The 20,548-nt window shown below is 40.2% G+C and overlaps 1 protein-coding gene across 4 annotated transcripts in view; it reads right to left on the bottom strand.

Annotated features, from left to right (window-relative positions):
- Positions 1 to 508: 508 nt before the first annotated feature.
- Positions 509 to 20,548, bottom strand: part of TESK2 (testis associated actin remodelling kinase 2) — a 75,418-nt gene continuing 55,378 nt past the window's right edge. For all 4 annotated transcript variants that reach the window (XM_053951119.1, XM_053951120.1, XM_053951122.1 and 1 more), the window contains exons 6-11: positions 14,962 to 15,044; positions 13,038 to 13,113; positions 11,520 to 11,603; positions 10,364 to 10,450; positions 6,758 to 6,893; positions 509 to 4,965 (exon numbers count right to left, since the gene is read on the bottom strand). In XM_053951119.1, coding sequence (XP_053807094.1) covers positions 3,953 to 4,965; positions 6,758 to 6,893; positions 10,364 to 10,450; positions 11,520 to 11,603; positions 13,038 to 13,113; positions 14,962 to 15,044 — 1,479 coding nt within the window. In that variant the 3' untranslated portion in view covers positions 509 to 3,952. The remainder of the gene's footprint in view (positions 4,966 to 6,757; positions 6,894 to 10,363; positions 10,451 to 11,519; positions 11,604 to 13,037; positions 13,114 to 14,961; positions 15,045 to 20,548) is intronic.

The raw sequence follows: 20,548 nt of genomic DNA, 5'->3' as shown, positions 1-20,548 counted from the left end.
TGGAGAAAATTCCTCTCATGTGGACCAGCTGATTCTAGAGCTGGCTAACTGCATGCAGAACCAAGCCACAAGTCTTCAGACTTGTTCCAAGGGGAGAGGCAGTGGGGCTGAAAGCCAGATATGTGATCCTGAGAAACTGCACAGCTTCCTGTGCTACTGAGGCTATATAGGGCTAGAACAGAGCAGCCACCATGGAAGTGCCCTCCAGGCTGCTATCAAAAGCTCATCTATCTGCTAGCTCACAAGATACAGCCTACCCTTCAGAGCACTGTAACACAGAGCAGAAAAAAAAAAAAATCCTTGAGTCTCATGGATTCAATAGTGGAACTCTTCAATGAGATGCAGGAGAGAAACAACATTTACTGAGGATGAGTTTTCCTAGGGTATAACTCAGCACTGAGTAATAGCAAATACAATCTCAAGCCAGGTATTAATGGCATTTGTATTTTAAGTAAACATTCAAGCCAGCTTTTTTAACTTAAAGCAGTTGTCCTCTTAATCACAAGACTCAGACCTTGATTTCATTTTTATTTTGAAAGCAAGTTGGGAAAGTTTACAAAACCTGACCAAGAAAAAAATTATGAAAATATTTAAGTGGATTCATCTTTGGTTACTTCTTATTGCAGTTCCAATAAAACATACACCATTTCTATAGTTCAAAAAAGTCAGAAGGTCAATCAACATAAAAACAAGACGTGCTTTCTTTACATATTCATAAATATCCGCAATATTAGAAAAGTTGTTTTGCAAAGATTTTTTTTCTGGCAGTGTTAACTTACTATTATACACAGGCTACAAACTTCTTCCTAAGCCTTTAATTACAAGTTCAGCTATTTACAGACTGCAAAATATTAAGACGTAAAACTCCTTCATAAATACGAAAATAGATCATCTCGCAAAGATCTTTATACTTAATCAAATATCTGGCTGCCCCTCCTCCCAAAAAAAAAAAAAAAAAGGTTATTTGTTTTGCATAGAAATGTAGTGACATGCAATATAAACAAGAGCATTAAGTGCAAACAGGAATTATTCAAGTGTCTTTAGTTGTACTGGCAAAAAATACCAACGTTCTGTTACACATAAAACATCAATGCCTCTCCAACAAGTACAAGTCTGCTACAGCCCCTTGGCTGTGCTGCTTTTGAGGGGCAGCAATTCACATGCATTCTCTTGGCTGCATTTTATCAACCTGCAACCACAACAAAAATAGCTTATAACAGACATTTAATTGAACTCAACATGGATTTAAAGTGAATTAAAAACATCTTTGATCTCTTCAGGGAGATGTGTAGCAATGTGTAGAAAATACTTTAAAAGAGCAAGAACTGCTCCTGTAAAGTGAAAATCACGATAAAATCCAATCATGATAAAACTTTGTCACATCACTATAAAACAAGGAGTTTGCTGACCACATGTTCAAATTCATGTTTATCAGTAGCTGTTAGAAAATGGCCCTCTGTAGAAAAGCAACCTCAGTAGGCACAAGACCTAGGAATTACTAGGTGCAGCCTAGATTCAGCTTTATGCAGCTGAAGGGATGAGATGTCGTGACTTCCAACTGCATCCTTGGAAACACTGGGTTTCAGCAACCCCTTTGCAATTTTAAAATGACCTTTTACTCCGGTTTCATACGTGTGCCTCTTCCCATGCAGACTAATCCAGGAAAGGCCTGAGCTGTTTCTCCTTGGCCATTTCTGTTTCTGACATCTCCACCTCAGTACCAAGAGCCAGAAATGTTGATAGTTGTGCCCAATGCATGTCAATTGGTTGTGCTTAGAGCGGACATTTAAGAAAATAAAATTTTAGCTCTGCCACTTTGTAAGAGCTGTTCAGGGCAGGGAGACGTTGTAAAGACAGCAGTGTAAGAGAACTGTGAGGTCACTGCAATGGGTGCCCTGGGGGTACCCCAAGCCTGACTGCTCAAGCTTTGCAGTCAGTGTCAGGGAGGGCAGCAGGCTTCATGATGAGGTGTCAGCACTGACAGCCAGGGCTCGCCCACAGGAGCCCCAGGGCAGCCAGAGGTGTGCGTGTGCTCTCTGGTCAGGCTGCTGGACAGCTTCCCTCAGCCTGGTGATCCAAAAGTAAATACTCATTATTGCTTGGTTGTCTGAAGTCACACACCTAAATGCATCTTGTGACAACAGAAGCTGGTTCTGATAGTTTCCCTCCCAGAAGATACAATTGTAGCAAAGATAAAAAGATTAAAAAAAAAAAGGCAAGCAGGCACCAGGCAGGCAACTGAGTTCTGGTGTTTCTCTGTCCTCGAAGTTAGACGCACACAGTGGCAGCCATACAAGCTGCTCTGCATTCTGGAGACACAATACAGAAGGTAGAAACTACTCTGCAGATCAGCACCTTCAAGAAGCAGAGAGCTGTGGGCCAAAAGGGGTGATCTTAGTGAGCACAGGCATTTTCTCTCAAGCTGCCAACAGCTGCCTAATCTGGCATGGACTATTAAATAACTCAGCAACACTGGGCTTCTCCTTTCATTCATAACAGCCACTGCAAAGGGAGAACTGCTCAGGTTAACACACACTTCACTAGAGGAAGTCATAGCTGTAACTCATGGAATAGCTACCTACACCTCAGGAAAGATACACATCCCAGCCAAGAAAGGCTTTCTTGGCCTTTTTCTTTTCCACCTGCTGGTGGAGGGAAGTAAAAAAATAAATAAAAAGATCATCCTATTCAGTGACAGGAGAAACCAATAAAGACAGCAGATTCTTTTTGTAGAGGAAACAAAAAGTCAATTTAGGACAAGCTAATTTTCTTCAGTTTGACAATTCAAAGCCCTTCTGTGAGTTGTGCTCTCCAAGAGCACTTGTGGGGCTACAACACTGCTGGCAACTTCCCCTGAGCAGGAGATTCCTGTCCTCTGTCAAGCAGGCTAGTGAGGAACCATCATTACTGCAGTGAAATCAGTGAGATGGGATGTTGTACCAGAGAGGGAGGTGAATATGACCCTTCTAGCTTAGTGATAATAGTCACTTGTGATGTAGCTACTGTATTTAACTATTGTGCAGAAACAGACTATGATGTCCACTCAGCTCTTCAGAGATAAGGGCCCAACCTCTGCAAAAGCTCATTACAGCTGGTACTTTCAGGAGCAGTTTCTTCAGAAGCCCAGAAATGGCAATGCTGGAATATGCTTCTCTGTGCCCTGGGCAAATCTTCCTCCACATTTGGGCTGAGGTGCATAAAGAGCTGTACAAGGAAGCGAGCTTCCCTGCACAAATGTATTAAACATCATTACTAAATCCCAAGGGAAAATGAAACACCAGGGAACAGAATCTTCTTGTTAATCACAAAGTACTTGTCATGTGACTCAGCCTGCAGATTGTGACCAGCATGAGGGGTTTTGTTTTTGCTGCTTTTGAAAGAAGAGCTTGTTTAATGCTACAACAGCATTCAAAGCAGCTCTGGGACCAGAGAGCATTCCTATCTGCTCAACATAGCTTGGAAAGACTCCTGTGCCTGTTTCTGAAACAGAAGCTCAGACCCAAGGTGCACTGATGCAGAAGGTTAATGAAAAATCTGCAGTGGCTTAGAGGAGATGTTCAGTTAGAGGAAGAGGGAAAAATCTAAGGGTCATTATTTCTACTTTTCATGGAGCTTAAGGCCTTAAAATGCCCCATGCTGGAAATCCAGGTCAAACTGTTTACATGATACCTACTCTGGCTGCTGCCTCCTGAAAGGACTGTGGGACCCACATGGCCATTCTGGCTGGAGTAGTTCCCCCTCCTAATGCAAATCAGGAAAGGGAATAAGCACAATTTGAAATAAAGTTTTATAAAATAATCAGTCTCTTCAGACACTGTCTGCAGCTATCTGTCCTACAGCCAGTTTCCACCATCTGTTGAGTTTCTTTCAAATGTGAAGCCCAGCATTGCAGAAAAACTTCGTTTAAGCAGCTGGGAACAACTCAAGGACACATTCAGTTTGAGCCCTCTCTTCATATGTCACAAGCTGACTTTGTGCTGCCACTTGCTGAGATGTTAGAGGAGGTCTGAGACAACAGGGCAGGACTGTCCCCATCCTGCTCCCTGAAGGGCCATGTCTCTCTCTTCAGCTCAGTGGGAGGACTAACACTGAACAGAGGCTTTGTAGACTCTAACAGAGTAACGTTCAGCAGATCATCTTCTACCTCCATCTCTTCAGAAGGGAGATAACCTGCAAACACTTGTGGGGAGCCACGTCCCTCAGAGTTCACTGAATTCTCAACTGGGAGCTTTTTGTAAGATAGCGGCCCAGACTGGGCCAGCACTAATGGTTGATCACATGCTGGATCTCCACATGTGTTCTCAACAGGGCAAAACCCATTTTCCTCCTGGGCCACTGGCCCATCTGAACAGTCCATATCCTCTTCTTGTCCTGCTGCAAGAAGAAACTCTGGTCTCTGAGGCTTGGCGTGAAAGGGGGGAATCTCTGACACACCATATTTAGTGCTACTCAAGAGTTTTTGCCGAACCTCTGCACCTAACTGGGCTGGGTCACACCTGCCAACAGTTGAAGACAGTCCCCCAAACAGGCCATATTCCTTGTGTGGTAATTCAGGAGAGAGTGGAAGTGATCTGCATCTCCTCCCAGGAAGAAGGGAAAGGTCTTGCCAGTCTGTGCTATATGCCTGCCGGAACTGGGACTGGCTGGCTTTCAGGCCCCCACCTGCCTCTGGAGAATGCAAGTCAAACACAAGGGAAATCACAGACTTGCTTGGCATGTCAAAGAATTTGATCTTTCCCCCCTTGAGGTCCTCCCGGGCGCTGAAGGGATTAACTTTGCGGCCTAACCCTTTGCTTGGTGTGTAGTAGGGGTCCTGCACGTTTATCTTCCTGGAAGGTTTGCGAGAGAAGATATCCGACTGGCTGCGTGACAGCCAGATATTCCGCCGCGGACGGGGTGACTTGGGTGGGATCTTATCATCCAAGGAACTCAAACGTTTTACTCCTGGTCCTTTGTCAATTGATCCTGAGTAGAAAAAGAGAAATACTCTTAGCTTAAAGAAGCTCCATATAGCTGTGCTCCCCCTGCTCACTCACAGAGCTTTCATGACCACTGTAAAGAAAAAAGCTGCGTTTCTGATATTCCAAACTATGTTTCATAAGCACATGTCTGCTCCTTCTTTTTAAATTCCTGCACAAACACAAGTACACTATTCTCTTCTCCTCAGTGTATTTTAGAGCCCCTGCAAACCTCTTTGCTGCCAGTACACTGCCACAGCAGAGATGGCACAGGGTGGTGTTGAAAAACGATTTGCATGTTTCTAGATTTATTGTCCTGGCTTCCAGCAGAGGTTGCTCAAGGTCTGTTGGTGCTACTGACCACAAAGGAGAACCAGTACAAAATATGGTTGCCAAAGAAATTGGCACTTTTTCACCCTGATGGGAAATGTCTAAGACAAACAAAAACGGTCTCTCCTTGTACCATGCAGATTTTAAATCATTCTATCCCAGCCTTCTTTCAGTACATTATCCAGTACAAAAGTGGAGATATATCAGAGTCTGACCCTAATGAATAGGAGTTCAAAAGTTGTACATATGTCTGTGTATTTGCACCCATGGCATACATACATGCATTTATAAATAAAAGCTGTATCACTAGATTAGGATGAGAAACTGGTAGATGTTAACTCCCCAAGTGTTTGGAACATGCATCTGTCATGGGCTCTCAAAGTGCCTCTGAAGAGCCGTGTTAGAGCAATAACATATGGGTATAAAGAAGTGATATCTCCTTTTTTCCCTTTAAATACTGCCACAGTTTAGACTACAGCCATTCCATGTAGGAAAGACTATGCAAGTCAAAGAACAGCATGTAACACTTCTTTGAGAAGTACTTGTTTTGTACATGTACTCCAAAGGGAGAATGCCAGGAAAAAAAAAAAAAGAAAAAAAAAAAAAACACACACCAAAAGAAAAAACCCAACCCAAAAAACTCTAAACAAACAAACAAATTTCCTTTTTAACTCACACCTCTTTTTAGATGCCTTCCAGGTGTGGGAGAACTACCACATGCATGAACTATATGTGGTTTGATGTAGAGAAAAATTATTTCAATCTGCAACTACATTACAGATCAATAGTTATGCCCATATGTTGTATATATTTGTATATATAAGAAATTATTTTTAATGTACTCTTAAGTTTCTAATGCCAGAAGTGTACTAACATAAAACACCCAAGTCAGAATACAGCCCAGGCTACAAGAGTTTACTCCCCACACCAGGTGGCACCAGACAGCTTTAGAGAAAACCTTTCAAGGCCAACATTCCCAAGCAGACCTGGGACTCATCTTTTCTCGTCTTTCAGAGTATTTCTAGGTACTTTATAATACTCGTGCATCTTCTGTGCTCTTCCTCCTGAAGGAATTTAAGAAGCCTCTAAATATAACAAGTAACATACACCAAAGAAATAGTGTATATGTACGAAGTATGGCAGCAATAAATCAAAAGTTGATGGATTTTCATATACTATTAGCAATTTACAAACCCATTCCCAAATGAACTCTAAATTTTCTCTCAAGATCTTGGGGACAGAATATTATCAGGCACTTTAAGAAACAGTTAGCTGTTTTTTTTACCAAAGGACATTCTGCAATGCAAAGCATATAGCATTGCTCCAGAATAATTTTCAGGGCTTGTGTAAAATAATTAATAAACCGTAAATAAATCCATATATAGCCAAAATAACAGTTTTCAAAATATGAAGCTTTTTCTCCTCTTCCTGTGAGCACCCAGCAATGTTTGTACAACACAGACACCTACCTTTTGGTTTTCTTTCATTGTTGTCAAGGTTCAAGAACTTTCTGTCTCTCTCCGAGTCCTCATTTCTCAAGCGGTTTAAAATTTCCTCCAGTGTTTTGACAATATCAGCAAATGAAGGACGTAACTTTGGATCCATCTGTGAATGCACACAAATCAAGTCCACATGGGTTTGTCCATGCTATTCTGCTTACACAGTGGACAGAGAGAGGGACAATCTAAGGAAACTGAGGAAATTCAAAATGGCTTTAAGTGTATTGTCATTGCAAAAAAAAAAAAAAACTACAGAAAGAAGGGGGAAAGCAGTATTCTATTACACCACTCACAGTTAATAATCAATTTTAAAATATTCTATGAAAAAGAAAAAATTTAAATTGAAAATGTGGGAAACTTATCAGATTCATGGTGTGTGAGGGGAGTTGGTTGGTTTGCTTGAAACAGCTTGGATAGTTCAGGATTTCTTTCTGGACTCTGGTTATCAAACAGAGATTATGTACCAATGTTATTTCAAAAGGATTACACAAAACAACATGGCTATGTCAGTCTTTAAAAGATTGTAATTATCCCATCATCTCCTTGTGGCTTTAGTTAAAACACACCTAAAATGGCACTGCTGATCTTAAAGCTGAAAATGTTGTATTTTTCCATCTCTTAATTAGCCATACAACTCAGTGTACTGGTCTGTCTTGTAAGGAAGCAAGGGTGGTTATATAATTTGACAAAGTTATAAATTAGGAAGAAGAAAAATCCATCTTTCCCAGGTAAAATATTCCCCCTGGTCATCAATATGTATTAGTCTGTACTTCTCAGTACTTATTTAGTCTCAGTATTTATTTATTCACTTTAGCAGATAGAGATCTCTAAACAAAGTCCAACACTAAAATTGTACCACAGGGCAAGCAGCTTCCTTTGAGCAGTAACTTTGAAAACATTTCATAATTTTGAGCATTGACTCTGTATCTATGTCACAGGCTATACTACTGTAGGTAGCAACATCTAATTCAGCAGCTGAAAGTTAACTTCATTCCAGTAATAAAAACAATTCTGCTTGACCTGATTGCTGTTTCCAGCCTGCTAAAGGCTTTCTCAGAGTGGACAAGCCCAGACAGATCCCACCACTACAATGGGAACAGTAGTGCTTTGTACACAACAAACCCCAAAGACCTCCCTGATACTGCCCTGCAAATTGTTTGAGATGGATCCTTCTGAAGACAACTGGTATGATCAGCAATGCCAGAACACCTTCTAGCAACAAGGGGTAAGGTCTTAAAAATTCCTATGAACAGTAACAAAAATCAAACAAAGAAACCACACTCAATTCAACAGCAGCAAGAAAATTGTTCTAAAGCAGCAGCTGGAATTCACTGGCATTGGAAAACATTTTTCTGCGTTCCCTATTTCACTGAAAGAGTAGGGCAGGGGCAACACTGAAGTACACACTGTACTCTGACAAACTTGCTAATTTGGGAATCTTACGGAGCTGCTGCAAGCTACAGGAAGTTAGAGGAAGTAAAAGAGCTCTCTATTTTAATTTGTGCTAGGTAAGATCCAAGACAAGAGCAGCAATGGAAAAGTTACTCAGAGCAGTATTTGCCTCTTCCATCCCTCAGCAGTCCAGATTCTGCTCAAATGGAAGAGAAGGTTCCTTCTCAAAGCAGCAGTTGCCAACAGCTTAGCTCATCCTGGTAGGCTTTTTGCATGATCATTTATGATTACATTTATTAAATATTCCACAGGTAGGCTTATAATTGTTGGGTTCTTGCAGGTGCTTATTTACAAACCCCCACACTTTATAACAGTAAGTTAAATTTTAACCCACTACTCATACATGTCAGTTTTTACTGGTTTTCTTAGGGTGCCTTAGAACACATTTCCTGGCTCTAGAGAATCCCAGGGCTTTGCACATTAGTTCAGCTGGGCTATACAGTTCACACCTTGTTGACCTATTAAATAATAAACAGGTACACAAATATCCATGTCTCAGAGAAAACTACCACACTGAGGCACAGCATGCTTAGGAAGATGTAAGAAAGCCTTATCTGTTTGCTCCGTTTCCCTTCTCCTAGGTGAGTGGTATGTGAATTCCAGCATGCCCCACACTGAAATCAGCATATTAATGGCTGGATCACAAGACAGTAATTTCCATTTCAATTCAGCAAAGGGACATTTATTATACAGGAAGCTGCATTTGACAATAATGAGTAGGAGAAAACCCTTTTTCTCTGAGCACACCAAATTTTACATGAGAATATAAGGTTACTGCCCCTTCCTTCATGAGAAGCTTTACTCTGAATTTCTGAGCTGAAAAATTGCTTTGAATCATGCACCATGTGTTTGGATGCAATACCATTTCTGGAGTCTGCAGGTGGGAGCTGAGCTTTCCAAAGTCAAATCCTACCTCTAACCAAACCCTTTAGCGCTCATGTAATCAAAGGGCTTCATAAACACGAGTGAGATGTACCCCTCCAGGTGAAGCAAGCTCTGCTGTACTAAGGTGAAATAAGAGGAGTTAAGTAGCTCATGCATAGTTAAGTTCCACAAACACTTTTAGAATTAAATTATACTATGTGGTGCCAAGAGCAGCAGTCACTGCCCCCATTCTCACCTTTATACCACTCTCCCCTTGAGCATGGGCTTTTGTACGGATACAAAGTAAAGAGAGACATCAGGTCAAAAATAACCACCAAAAGCACAAAGAGATGAGACTTCTTAAAAGCACTCACTTGGACACAATGCTGGCATCAGTTCCAGCACAGCCTGGTTGTGAATCCAGGGCCAAGTTATGCGCAGTAAAATTTTTTAAAGTTGCCTCTACTTAAGTTGAGCAAACTGGACATTCCCAACTTCACCTGAATGTGGTGGAAGCTCAGGTTTTCTTATTTTATATAAACTGGTTTACTATACATTGGTACTAGTAACTCTGTTACAGGATAACCAGCAGAAGAGATCTACTGCCCTGGAGTTTTTGCAATAAGGAGCCAGGAAGGTATCTACTATCAAAATTTTACTTGAATAATTGCCAGAAAAATTTCTCCATACAGCACATGGCCCATAGGCTTACAGATATTAAATCTGTAATTAATAAAAATTAAATTTCAGTCACAGTTTGGATTTTATGACAGAGGCTAAGCATTTGGATGTCAAACCCCTTTTCCAAAAGGCATCATACAGACACTTCAGAATAGTTTAATGCCTGCTCTTATTTTGTTTGTCCCCTCTGTTTATAAGAGCAACTCAGTCCTTCTTTCATAGCTCAGTATGTCTGCACACAACAACAGCTGGATTTTGTCAGCCTGAGGGTTAGCCAGTGTCAATGGCATCCAACTGGTTATGGTCAGCCTGAGCAGCCTGCAAGAAGCTGTTCAGTGTGCCAGACCTGTTTGGCATGACAGAACACAGAATTGCAGAAACACAAGACAGACCTTTGAGCAAGGGGAAGGGAAGGATTATAAAAACTGAAAGGGACTTCCTGGGTTGTCAGAAGGTACACTGCTTCTAGAGGTAGGCTCTTCAAGTCTCTTCTGTAAATGCTTTAAGCTTTATCTTCAAAAATCAGAGGGATTTAGACAACTCCAGTTCAGGCCTCTCCCCTTCAAGTAAGATACTCACATTACAGCAGTTGAAGGCCAGCTGGAGGAAGTCAGGAGGACAGTCTCCCACCATGTGCTGGAAGGAATCATAATCTAATCCAAAATTCTGTACAAATGACAACAAAGTGTAGAGAAATAAATGAGGTCTTCTATCTAGCTCAAAGCATCTTCTTTTAGGGGGTCTCTGTGTGAAGTTATCGGGAACCACATAACAGAGGAGTTTGAGAAAACTTCATGCACACTCCAAACTGCAGCATTTGCAGTGGGGATTACTGATACAGGATAGCTGTAAGAGAATGGGCTGACATCAAAGCCCATCCTTCTTCCTGGATTCAAATGCAATCCATTGCACTTGAAATGTTGCCCACGTGGATTTGGAAACAATACTATATACTATGATGTTTCACTGTAGTGATTTTCATAGTGCAAATTAACAGCCTACTCCAAAACCAGAGGCTTTGCTATGATGGAAATGTATCAGTTAAAATGGCTAACTTTTCAGTGGATGGTAGACTGAATTATCCAGTTCCTTAAGTGCATGTCTATAAAATCTGAAGAGCAGACTAACAAAATCTTTCATTTATTGCAGTCTGAGACTTAAGCAATTTTCCATTTCCAGAAATGGAAGGGGATAGACCATTTGGAATAACCCCACAAAGGGTCAAAAGCTGCCCTGTAGATGGGACGAATAAAGAAAAAAATATCTTTAGTCAGTCAATTATAGCTCAGATCCACTGTGCTTAGCAGAGTTCACACAAAAATAAGGGTTAACTTATTTTAGCTGTTGTTAACACAGCTCCTGCCCATTTCACAAGGAGCGGGGGCTGCTTAGTGCATACAGAATGCTAAAATGTCCGTTGTGAAGCTGGCAAGAAGTCTACATGAGCTATCACTCCACAAAAGGAAGAGTTCGCATTGCAATGCTTTCAATGTCCTGCCAGTTAGGGGCAGAAAGGATTCCCATGAGGATTGCAGCTGCACAAAGTGTCTGAGAAACTGTCTTCAATGGAGCTTCCTACAATAACAGCATAAAGAGCAAAAGCCTTTTACAGGCTATTTTTAATGTCACACCTATTCATCCTATCTTTGACAGCAGTGGCAGAAGTTCTAAAGGCTGAGCTGTTATCATGGCAGACTCACCACCTCCCACCAATGTTATAAACAAAACCACTCACCTCTGTGCGAGGGAGATAGTCTGGGTCTGCCTGTATTCTTGCTATAATCTCACACAGAATTATGCCATAGGAGAACACATCAGCCTGAGAGAGAAAAAAATTAATAGACACATAGTTCAGCTATGAATGCTCAGCGTCCTTATCTGCCACTGAGTTTCTCTTTACCCCAAATGGCTATCATGAAACAACTAAACAACACCATAGCCTCAAACACTGAGCAACTGCATTAAAGCTAACATTTTCCATATGAAGAAACCCATGCTCACAGAAAGCATTCTTGTACAAATAGCAATGATAAATTTAAAATTCAAGGAAAAAAAAAACACCAAACCACTCTTAATTCAGCAATGCAAAAATTAAAAAAAAAAAAAATTTAAATCCTTCCTTGCATGAAGAATAGTGAAGTTCCACTTGATGCCCTACACATGGGAATAATTAAAAACATGGCCAAAACATGACATGCCCATATATCACTGTGGTTAGAAAAACAGGTTATGAATACATGATTCACAGCCTAGCCAGAACATTAATGCTATTTTTAAGAAAAATTCTATTTTCCTCTTCTCACTTCAGTACCTCTGGAGAAAACTGTCTTCCCAAAGCTTGAGATACCTAGCAGCACTGTATATCAGGTTTAATGTCCATGACATTTAGTAACCACTTATCTGACTACCTCTGGAGCTGCACAGTTCCTCAGATTTCCACCCACCTGAATTGTTCAGGTAATAAAATTTAGGAAAACATGGAATACAAGTCTACAGGGCAGAAGCATGAATCCCTCATCCCTTGTCAGGCTTGTTTATATGTCACCTTTCATGCTGATGAGTTATGACATCTGCTTCCTCTTTAGTTCTCCCCATGGTAGGGTCAATGAAGAATGTGGCATCAAAGATTTGGGTACTTTATTATTAATTTAGGTCAATTAAACTCTTTTAAAAGCTTTGAAATGGTAATTATTACATTCATTACTGAGGTAGTTACTGCTTTTCTACAAGTTAAAAGTACACCAATTAAGCAGAGTACTAACTACTAGATATAGAGAGGTACAGGATGTGGGCTTTTTCACATAAAAGCTGCTCTGGCAGAGCTGAAGTAATGGAGACAAAATCCTCACACACAGAGAATTGTGCAAGTTTACATACAGACCTTTTACTTCTACCCAGATTTCACTAGTGTACAGTTAGGGAAGCAACTTTACTACATTTCTCAGACTTGGTTAAATTGAATTGTGTTAGTTCAATAAAACATTACTATTTTTCAGTATGTGGGGTATTTCAGAATGGAAATAGCATAACAGAACAATCATAAAGCCAATTCTATTTCCATATACGATTAAACATGAATTACAAATATTAGCTATTTAATTCACACTCTCCCTTAGTCTGAATAATCTACTGAGTACAGAAACATCACAAGTGAAAATAACAATAGAATTTCCATCCTATTAAAACTAAATCTTGCATACTGCTACAGAAGAAAAATATTTGACAACTAACTGCATTTATATCATGTACCCACCTTTTCATTGTAGGGCTCATCTCTGAGAACTTCTGGTGCCATCCAGAAGGGTGATCCCACAACTGGTAACTTCTCACTATATAGATGTGGGATAGATAGGGATGGGAGGTGGTTGGAGAGAAGGAAGATCCGTTAATTAAATGCTCAAGCATTGCTACTAACTTTCCCAATCAATTACTCATATTTTCAGTTTAAAGTGCACAGCCACTTTAAAAGAATGTTTTATTTTAAGGTCAAGCTATTCAATAGTTTTTATTGCCTAACTCTTGACAGAGTTGGCTCCTTCATCTACACATAAAATAAAAAAAAAAAAACCATAAAGGTTTGTGGACATCGGTTTTGGCCTAGATGCCAAGTTCTCCATTCATCCAGCAAGACATGCAGGTATCCATCCATAGATGTATATGCAGCTCTGAATGAAGTCAAACTTATTTATTATTAAAATAAAGATTTTTAAATTGTATTAAAAACAATTAAAAATCAAGATCTACCAATCCTTGCTATGGAAACATTAAAAGTACTCAGAATAGATTTGATTTGAAAAACTTGCAGTTTCCATAAAGCTGAATGCTGGGGCCTTAAGAAAGGCTCTAGCCTGTCACCCAGCTGATCTTGAGGGGATACCTATTTAAAAAAGAAAAGGCCTCTGAAGGCCTCAAAATAGTATGGCTTGTTACCAGCTAACTGGAAAGAATAAAGCTACTTTTGAAAATGGAGGTAAAACTAGATAAAAACAAAATAGTGGCTAATAGTGTTAATGTAGCAATTCTATTATGTTGCTGGCTTTAGTCTCAAACGATCTTAACTGTAATCTCAGTTTTCAGGGCATCTCAAAGTTGAGTATTAAGGACACCTTAAGGCACCTGTAGTGTCTTCCTAATTTTGTCATGAGTTCACCTGAATACAGCTGAAGCTTTTAGCACCTCACAAGGTGCTCTGCAGCAGCCAGAAGACAGACATTGGCTCTACTTATCAGTAGTTTGTAAATTAAGATGTTCATTTTGTTAAGCTTTTAGATCCAATATTTCACCAATATTAATGCAGACCTTCAGATCTCTCAATGTATGGTTTTAGGATATGTGCAGTTTAAAAACCATGCAGAGCTGAGATCAACTTTTATTGTTTCCTCTGCAGTCAGAAGTGCTGGAAGGCTTTTATTAATTTCACGCAGAAGCACACACTGGAGAAAATCTGACAGCATTTCAGTCAGAATACTCTGCAGTACACAAGTCAATATACAGAGAGAACAATGAAATCCTTGTCCTTGATCTCTCTAATGGAGGGATAACAAAAGGACTATTTTCAATTGTGACAATAGCTTGTGACAGTCCTCTGTGCATTCCTTAAATGAATTAAGATTATCATTTTATCCTAGGGAAAAGAAAATTGTAAGCTACTGTTAGACAGTAATTTAATAATTAATTTTATTTTACTCTGTTATAATCCTTAAAAACTAACCCAGAGGTTAAGTAAGAATAATGCTGGAATGAAAATGAATATTGTTTATGAAAGTGCAAAGAAGCTAAAGTTGCTTGAAATCAACAAATGATATTTATTACAAAATCATCCCAATCCAGAATGCTGGACAGTATTATTTTATTATTGTGTTTGCTTTGTGTTTTGTGGTTTTTTTAAACCCAAAATTCCCAGTGCCACCTTAAAAGATCTACCAAGAAGCTTGAGCAAATCCTTTAGTGCTTGGAACATTTTTGAAGAATAAATGTCACCAATAAATATCAAAATGGATAGTAATTAAGGCAGGAACATTTTTGCTATCCAGCCTGCAGTTCCAGACTGAAGACTGAGGGTATTTTTTGAAAATTCTGTACCAGAGTGCAATAACAGCCTCAGGGATCTGGCTCACTAGAACTTCTGACCTGCACTTGTACTACAACTCTCTCTCCATTTAGATTAGCTTGCATACCTGTGATCAGGAATTTTCTCTGCTAAACCAAAGTCTCCAACTATTGCTGAGTATCCATTCTCATCATGTTTGATTAAGCAGTTCTGGAAAAAAAAAAAACAAAACAAAAACCAAACGGAAGAATTATTATCTGGGCATGAAACCTCTGTAGCATTCCAGATTAAAAATAAAACAAGACTACAAATATAGTTTGGAAGATATTCATCTATGAGAAGCTTTTGTCTGAGAGCAATAACCCTTTTTCCCCTCCCTCCCCCTGCACAATCACATGTCTATTAAACTTAAGATGCTGCAAACAGCCTTCCACTTAGCTAATAATCCACTTAAAAACTTGCTGAGAAGGCAGGCAGCCACAGGCAGCACATATCCTGCAAGGTTTTAACAAGAATTAAGATTATTTAGCTCCCTTATGCTCAAATATGCAATACATGCTGTTCACTATGACACCTTACATTTTCTCTTTACAATTTGCCTGTACCTGACCAGAATACAAGATCAGAGCAGATTCTAAATGCCTTTGTATGTTTGGCTGCATTAACTACTGAAAAGGAACTCGCTGCTTTGCAGTAAACTTCCACCAGAAAATATAAGATGTGACCAAGTTATATGTATGTGCTTTTACAGTCTCAAAATTCTTTATTTTACATTACCTCATAAGACATTATTTAAGAGAAAAGTAGTAGGGAAATGCTGTCAGTCTTTTCCTTTCAGATGTGCCCTCCAGTGTCAGGATGGAGGGCAACTTAAGGACACACACAGATAATTGTGCTCTAACTGCATCACATCACACAGAGGGTATTATCAACTTCTTTTTGTTATTTATTTACAACTCTGAGAAATATGCTTTGACCATTCCAGTGCCACATCTTTTCCCATTCCACCAAACGAATCAATAGCCGATTCCCTGCATTTTGTTCTGTCCGGCAATACATGGAACAAGGCAGAGAATTCGTTCCTTTCCCACATGTTGTTCTGCATCCTCCTGCGGGCAGTACAACAGCAGTGACAGGCAGCAAACCCACCGGACTCCTACCGAGTGGTACCCTGCATTAATTAGCTAAACAGCAGGAAACACTTTCTGCCTTTATTGTGCCTGGATATACAAAAGCCCCTCACTGACCCCAGAGCATTAGCTTGTCTGTATAATGCAACTACCAAGAAAAGTGAATCCCTTGTCTAAAAGATCAAGTTCAGGTCATCACTGTTTACATTATTCAGAGACGATTGTGGCTTAGGCCATGAAGTGAGTTTTCTTCCTGCCAATTAAAAGGTTAAGCGAGCCACTCCTGCAATCGGGTAAGGAAAATGCATGCCAGCCTCTTGAAACACATGCCAGGCTCCTGAGATGCAAAGCTTTATTTGTTTAGCATGACTCAAGTATAATAACTGCAGTTAGTTTGGGGATTCATAAACATGTACTAAGTTAAATCAACTGTGCTTGCCCAAAGAGCAGCAAAGCTTCTCAGTTGCGGGCTTTGTTATCTTTTATCAAAGAGTGCATTCATTCAGCTTGCCTCTCTTTAAACGTTTGGTCACAGTAAGTGGACTTAAAACTTAGAACGATAAAACTACTGAAAAATCTTACTCAAATGATTCAGACAAGTGGAATTTCATTGTGTACCACACAGAAACAAGTCCATGAGGACACCAAAGATTTTGCAGTATTCAAGAAGTCAGATAATATTTTATGCAGAAAAAAATTCAGGTTACTTTTCTGCCATAGATTTCTCAGTGACTACAGATGTCTTAATTCAACATTTCTGTAAAAAAATCTCTATAATTCATAATCACTAGTTTTGAAATGTAGGTTTCCTTCTTGCATTTTACCTTTCATTATTTACATTTTATTCATTTTGAGAAGCAAGACTGCGGTACTTAATTTTACCTTCTCGGTTTTATGGATCATTGTCATTCTCCAATAACCCCTGATCTCCAAAATTTTGAGGAAACATTTACGTCCCGACTAAGAACTATTTTCAACATAACTAAAAATCTGTCTACTGATCTTAAGATCCACAATTATTAACAAGCCTGCTTTGTTACCAAAAGGAAGCTTAAACGAAACATCATCCTGACAGCAAATATTCCTTCAGCTTCTTACCAGCATCTAATCTCATCCCGTTAGACAGCGATACATCAACTGAAGCTGAACAATCCTACCCCCCACCAAGCCCCAGGCAGTCTCAGCTTTCAGGTGCAGCACTGAACTATTATACAAGTAGGTTATTCCTAGATAAATCATACATTAAATCAATGCTGCCTGACAGCTCTGAGCCCCTCCCCAATGAGCAGGATTTGCCTGCAGCAGAGCCAGGCTCCCTTTTCAGTGCAAGCGTTTGGAGAGAGCCAACAGCACAGGTACCCCACTGCTGTGGGGTCCACAGGTCCTGCAGGAGAGGCCACCTCACCACGAGAAGGCACCAGGGGAAAGTCTTGGGCAACATTCCCACTGTAGGGTACTGATGAGCTGCTCTGCTGTGGTGGGCTGCACAAACTGTTCTCTCTCATTAGTGGATGCTTGTTTTTTGTTTGCACATGAAGGAGCATTGAGTGTGAATTTAAATTCATTAGGATACGTATTCCAATACAAGAGTGACTTTTTTATTCACACTTAAATCAGCCACAGGCAGGTGACATGTACTATACAATAAAATTCCAGTGTCAGTACAAATGCTCACTGTAGTGAAACTAAACTGATTTAATTCATCTGGGGCAAATTTTTACATTGCTAAGCACTGACTTCTGGGAACCCAGACAGAATGAAAGCCCATTGCTAGCAAAATCAGTAGTAAACCCTTTCTACATACACCAGCATGGTCAGATGCCACTTCCCCAGCCTGTACTGCTCATTCAGGGCAAGATTGTGCAGATGACAAAGCTACATTCTGTGCTGAAATTCTCCAAGCAGTCAAGGAGATCCCTCAGCTCCACCATACTCCTTTTCTCCACACTTCCCACCCTAGTAATGCCATTACACAACACTGTGCCAAACCCACAGCAAAGATAATGGAGTTACCAGATTTAAGATGCAATTAATAAATAGGCGACCTAACACAGCCCACTGTGGTTCATGTGCACTCAATGAAAGACAGAAAGAATTCACATTCTAACAACAAGATAAATCAAGATCAAAAAGGGACAAAGCTTTGGTAGAGACTAAAAGGCTGAAAAGAGCTTTTGCATTTAATCTAGAGGTGGTATCTTAGTAGGAAAAGCACAATAGTACAAACTGCACTGTTTCTTCTAACAAAGTGATACTTCTCAGTTTCTGTAAAAAATAGTATATCAGGTATGTAGGAGTTCCATTAATGGATTTTAGCTCAGAGATACAAGAGTTCAAACCCCTCACTAGTGCAAAGAGCCTCTCAACAACTGCCTGTGAAATGAAATGCCAAGCAGCTTCACAACATGAGCTTTGAGAAAGCACTTTTGACTTACTTTTGCACTATTTATATAAGCTGTAAGGCAATAAAACTTGGCGACCTTTTCAGGCTTTCTTTCTGGACCTCTACAGACAGGGATGTTCTTTCCTTTGGCAGCTCACACAGTCAAAGAGGGCAGTATTTGACTTCAGTTGAGTTTTTGAGGGTTTTTTTCCCTCCCAAAATAGGGACCTCATCAGTCCTTCCTGAGGCGGTCTCTTAATAGAAGCAAGGAGCTCTGTACATGAGTCCAAAAGAGTTAACAGAGCTGTTTATGCAGACAGATGTGAAGGAACATAAAGCCCCCTTTGTGTGTTACAGGAGCTTAACATCTGCTTTGCACAGCATAATCCTGCTAAGACAAATGCAATATTCTACTCCCCCTTTTACATAAACAAAAATGAAAAGAGACTCAAGAGTTTCAGAGTTTTAAATAAGTTAGATGAAGAAACATCATTTCATTTTATGATATTACATACAAGCTAAACTCCTCAGAGATTTTACTGCACTCCAGAAAACACAGAAATGCCAACTGCAGTATCATTTGCAGCCTTCTGATGACTGTTACCAAATTAAAATACTTAAAGGCCAATTGAGATGTATCAGGTGTTCAAAAAGTGCCATTCCCTAGGAGAAACCCCACTGAGAATTAAATGTGTAACAGGAAGTTTACAGTACTAGACACACTTTTGAAACTACTACGCTTAAGGGAGAGAGTCCATTTGGTTCCTGAAGTATAAGTTTAGTACTGAGACTATCATTAGAAATAGCCATCTGCAACAGCTAATTTTTTCAGTGCAAACTATCCAGACAAGAGCTTATTCTAGCACAAAGGGGACCTTGCAACTGTAGCACCAATTATGAGACTCATCAGACAAAGGCGCTGTTCCACAGCCTGTGGTTTATTTTGTTTTAAAGAAGCAAACAGCATACAAGGTAGGAAGGCAGGGCATGTCACTTTCAAGCCCAAAGGCAGTGAATTTATGTTACATCAGATAATCCACAGTAGTTGCTTACACGCATAACTCTGTCCCATAGTAACTGGGACTGCTCCTCTCTCAATGACAGAAGGCTGAGCCATTACACACCGTGAAGTGAAAGCAGATGTTGGCAGGAATACACACACATACACATGTGTTTATATATATATATGTGCCTAGAGATTACAATTTCTCCATAGACTCTATCATCAATGGAGCTCACAATGTTCCCCAAAACTGCTCACAACCAACTGTTGATTATAAAACCTTGTTTTCAATTATACATAATTCTGCAAAACTAAAAGGCATTTGGAGGTTTGCCTGTTTGCTTTTAATCAAGAGTTTTGGTAGTGGATTTTTAGGGAGGGGATGTAAACTGTCAAAATATCAGTCTATGATATCATACCAAATTTGGCCTGTTCTTGACTTGAAACATGGTGAGACCTCTGTATAAGATGTTTCTGTTGCCATCTCTGCAAAGAGTAGACTGGGATAGAGTAGAACAATATATGCTGTGTGAGGAATTTGAGAGCACAACTAAGGTGACAAGTCAGAACATAAGCCCAAGCCAGGGACTGGCAGAGACCAAGACCAGGGAATAAGCCAACGAGACTGGCTGTCAGAACCCATATATGGCTTCATTTCCATTTAAATCTTTTAATGACAAGTCATAAGTGCAGACACCACATTTCTTGGCCTATACAAAGTCCAAGTCACTCTGCCCACACCACTACTCTGTGCAGGCTGCAAATGGCCAGTCTGACCACTTGTACCTTCTGACAGATTCAAGCCAGGCTGCTGCTATCAACTAGGGCAGCTCAGCCTGATCAGCTCCAGCAGCTTAAGCCCAGAGCCCAGGCACTGGGCTGCTCATGACATGGGGAAGCAGCAGCTGTCAGGGCAGCACATCCCTTCTAAGCAGCACTGCCTCTCTTTTTGACACGAGGCCATCGGGAAGGGCATCAGTGGGATATGAGGGCTGACATGCCCCTGGGCTGTCACATCGACTATATTGACCTACATCTACTCCTCTCTACTGCTCTTCCCTCTGGCCTCCTGCAGTATCAGCACAGTTCTGTTCCTCTCCACATAGTCCAGTTAGGAAGCGAGATCACTCTGCTATATACTAATGGCCCAACCCACTTATTTTCCAATCCTAGATTGGCAGGGGACAGGAACTTTTCC

This window comes from Vidua chalybeata, chromosome 9, assembly GCF_026979565.1.
Source record: "Vidua chalybeata isolate OUT-0048 chromosome 9, bVidCha1 merged haplotype, whole genome shotgun sequence".
NCBI classification, from domain to species: domain Eukaryota; kingdom Metazoa; phylum Chordata; class Aves; order Passeriformes; family Viduidae; genus Vidua; species Vidua chalybeata.
The sequence above is the reverse complement of the archived record's forward strand: the minus strand, read 5'-3'. Positions and strand labels throughout refer to the sequence as shown.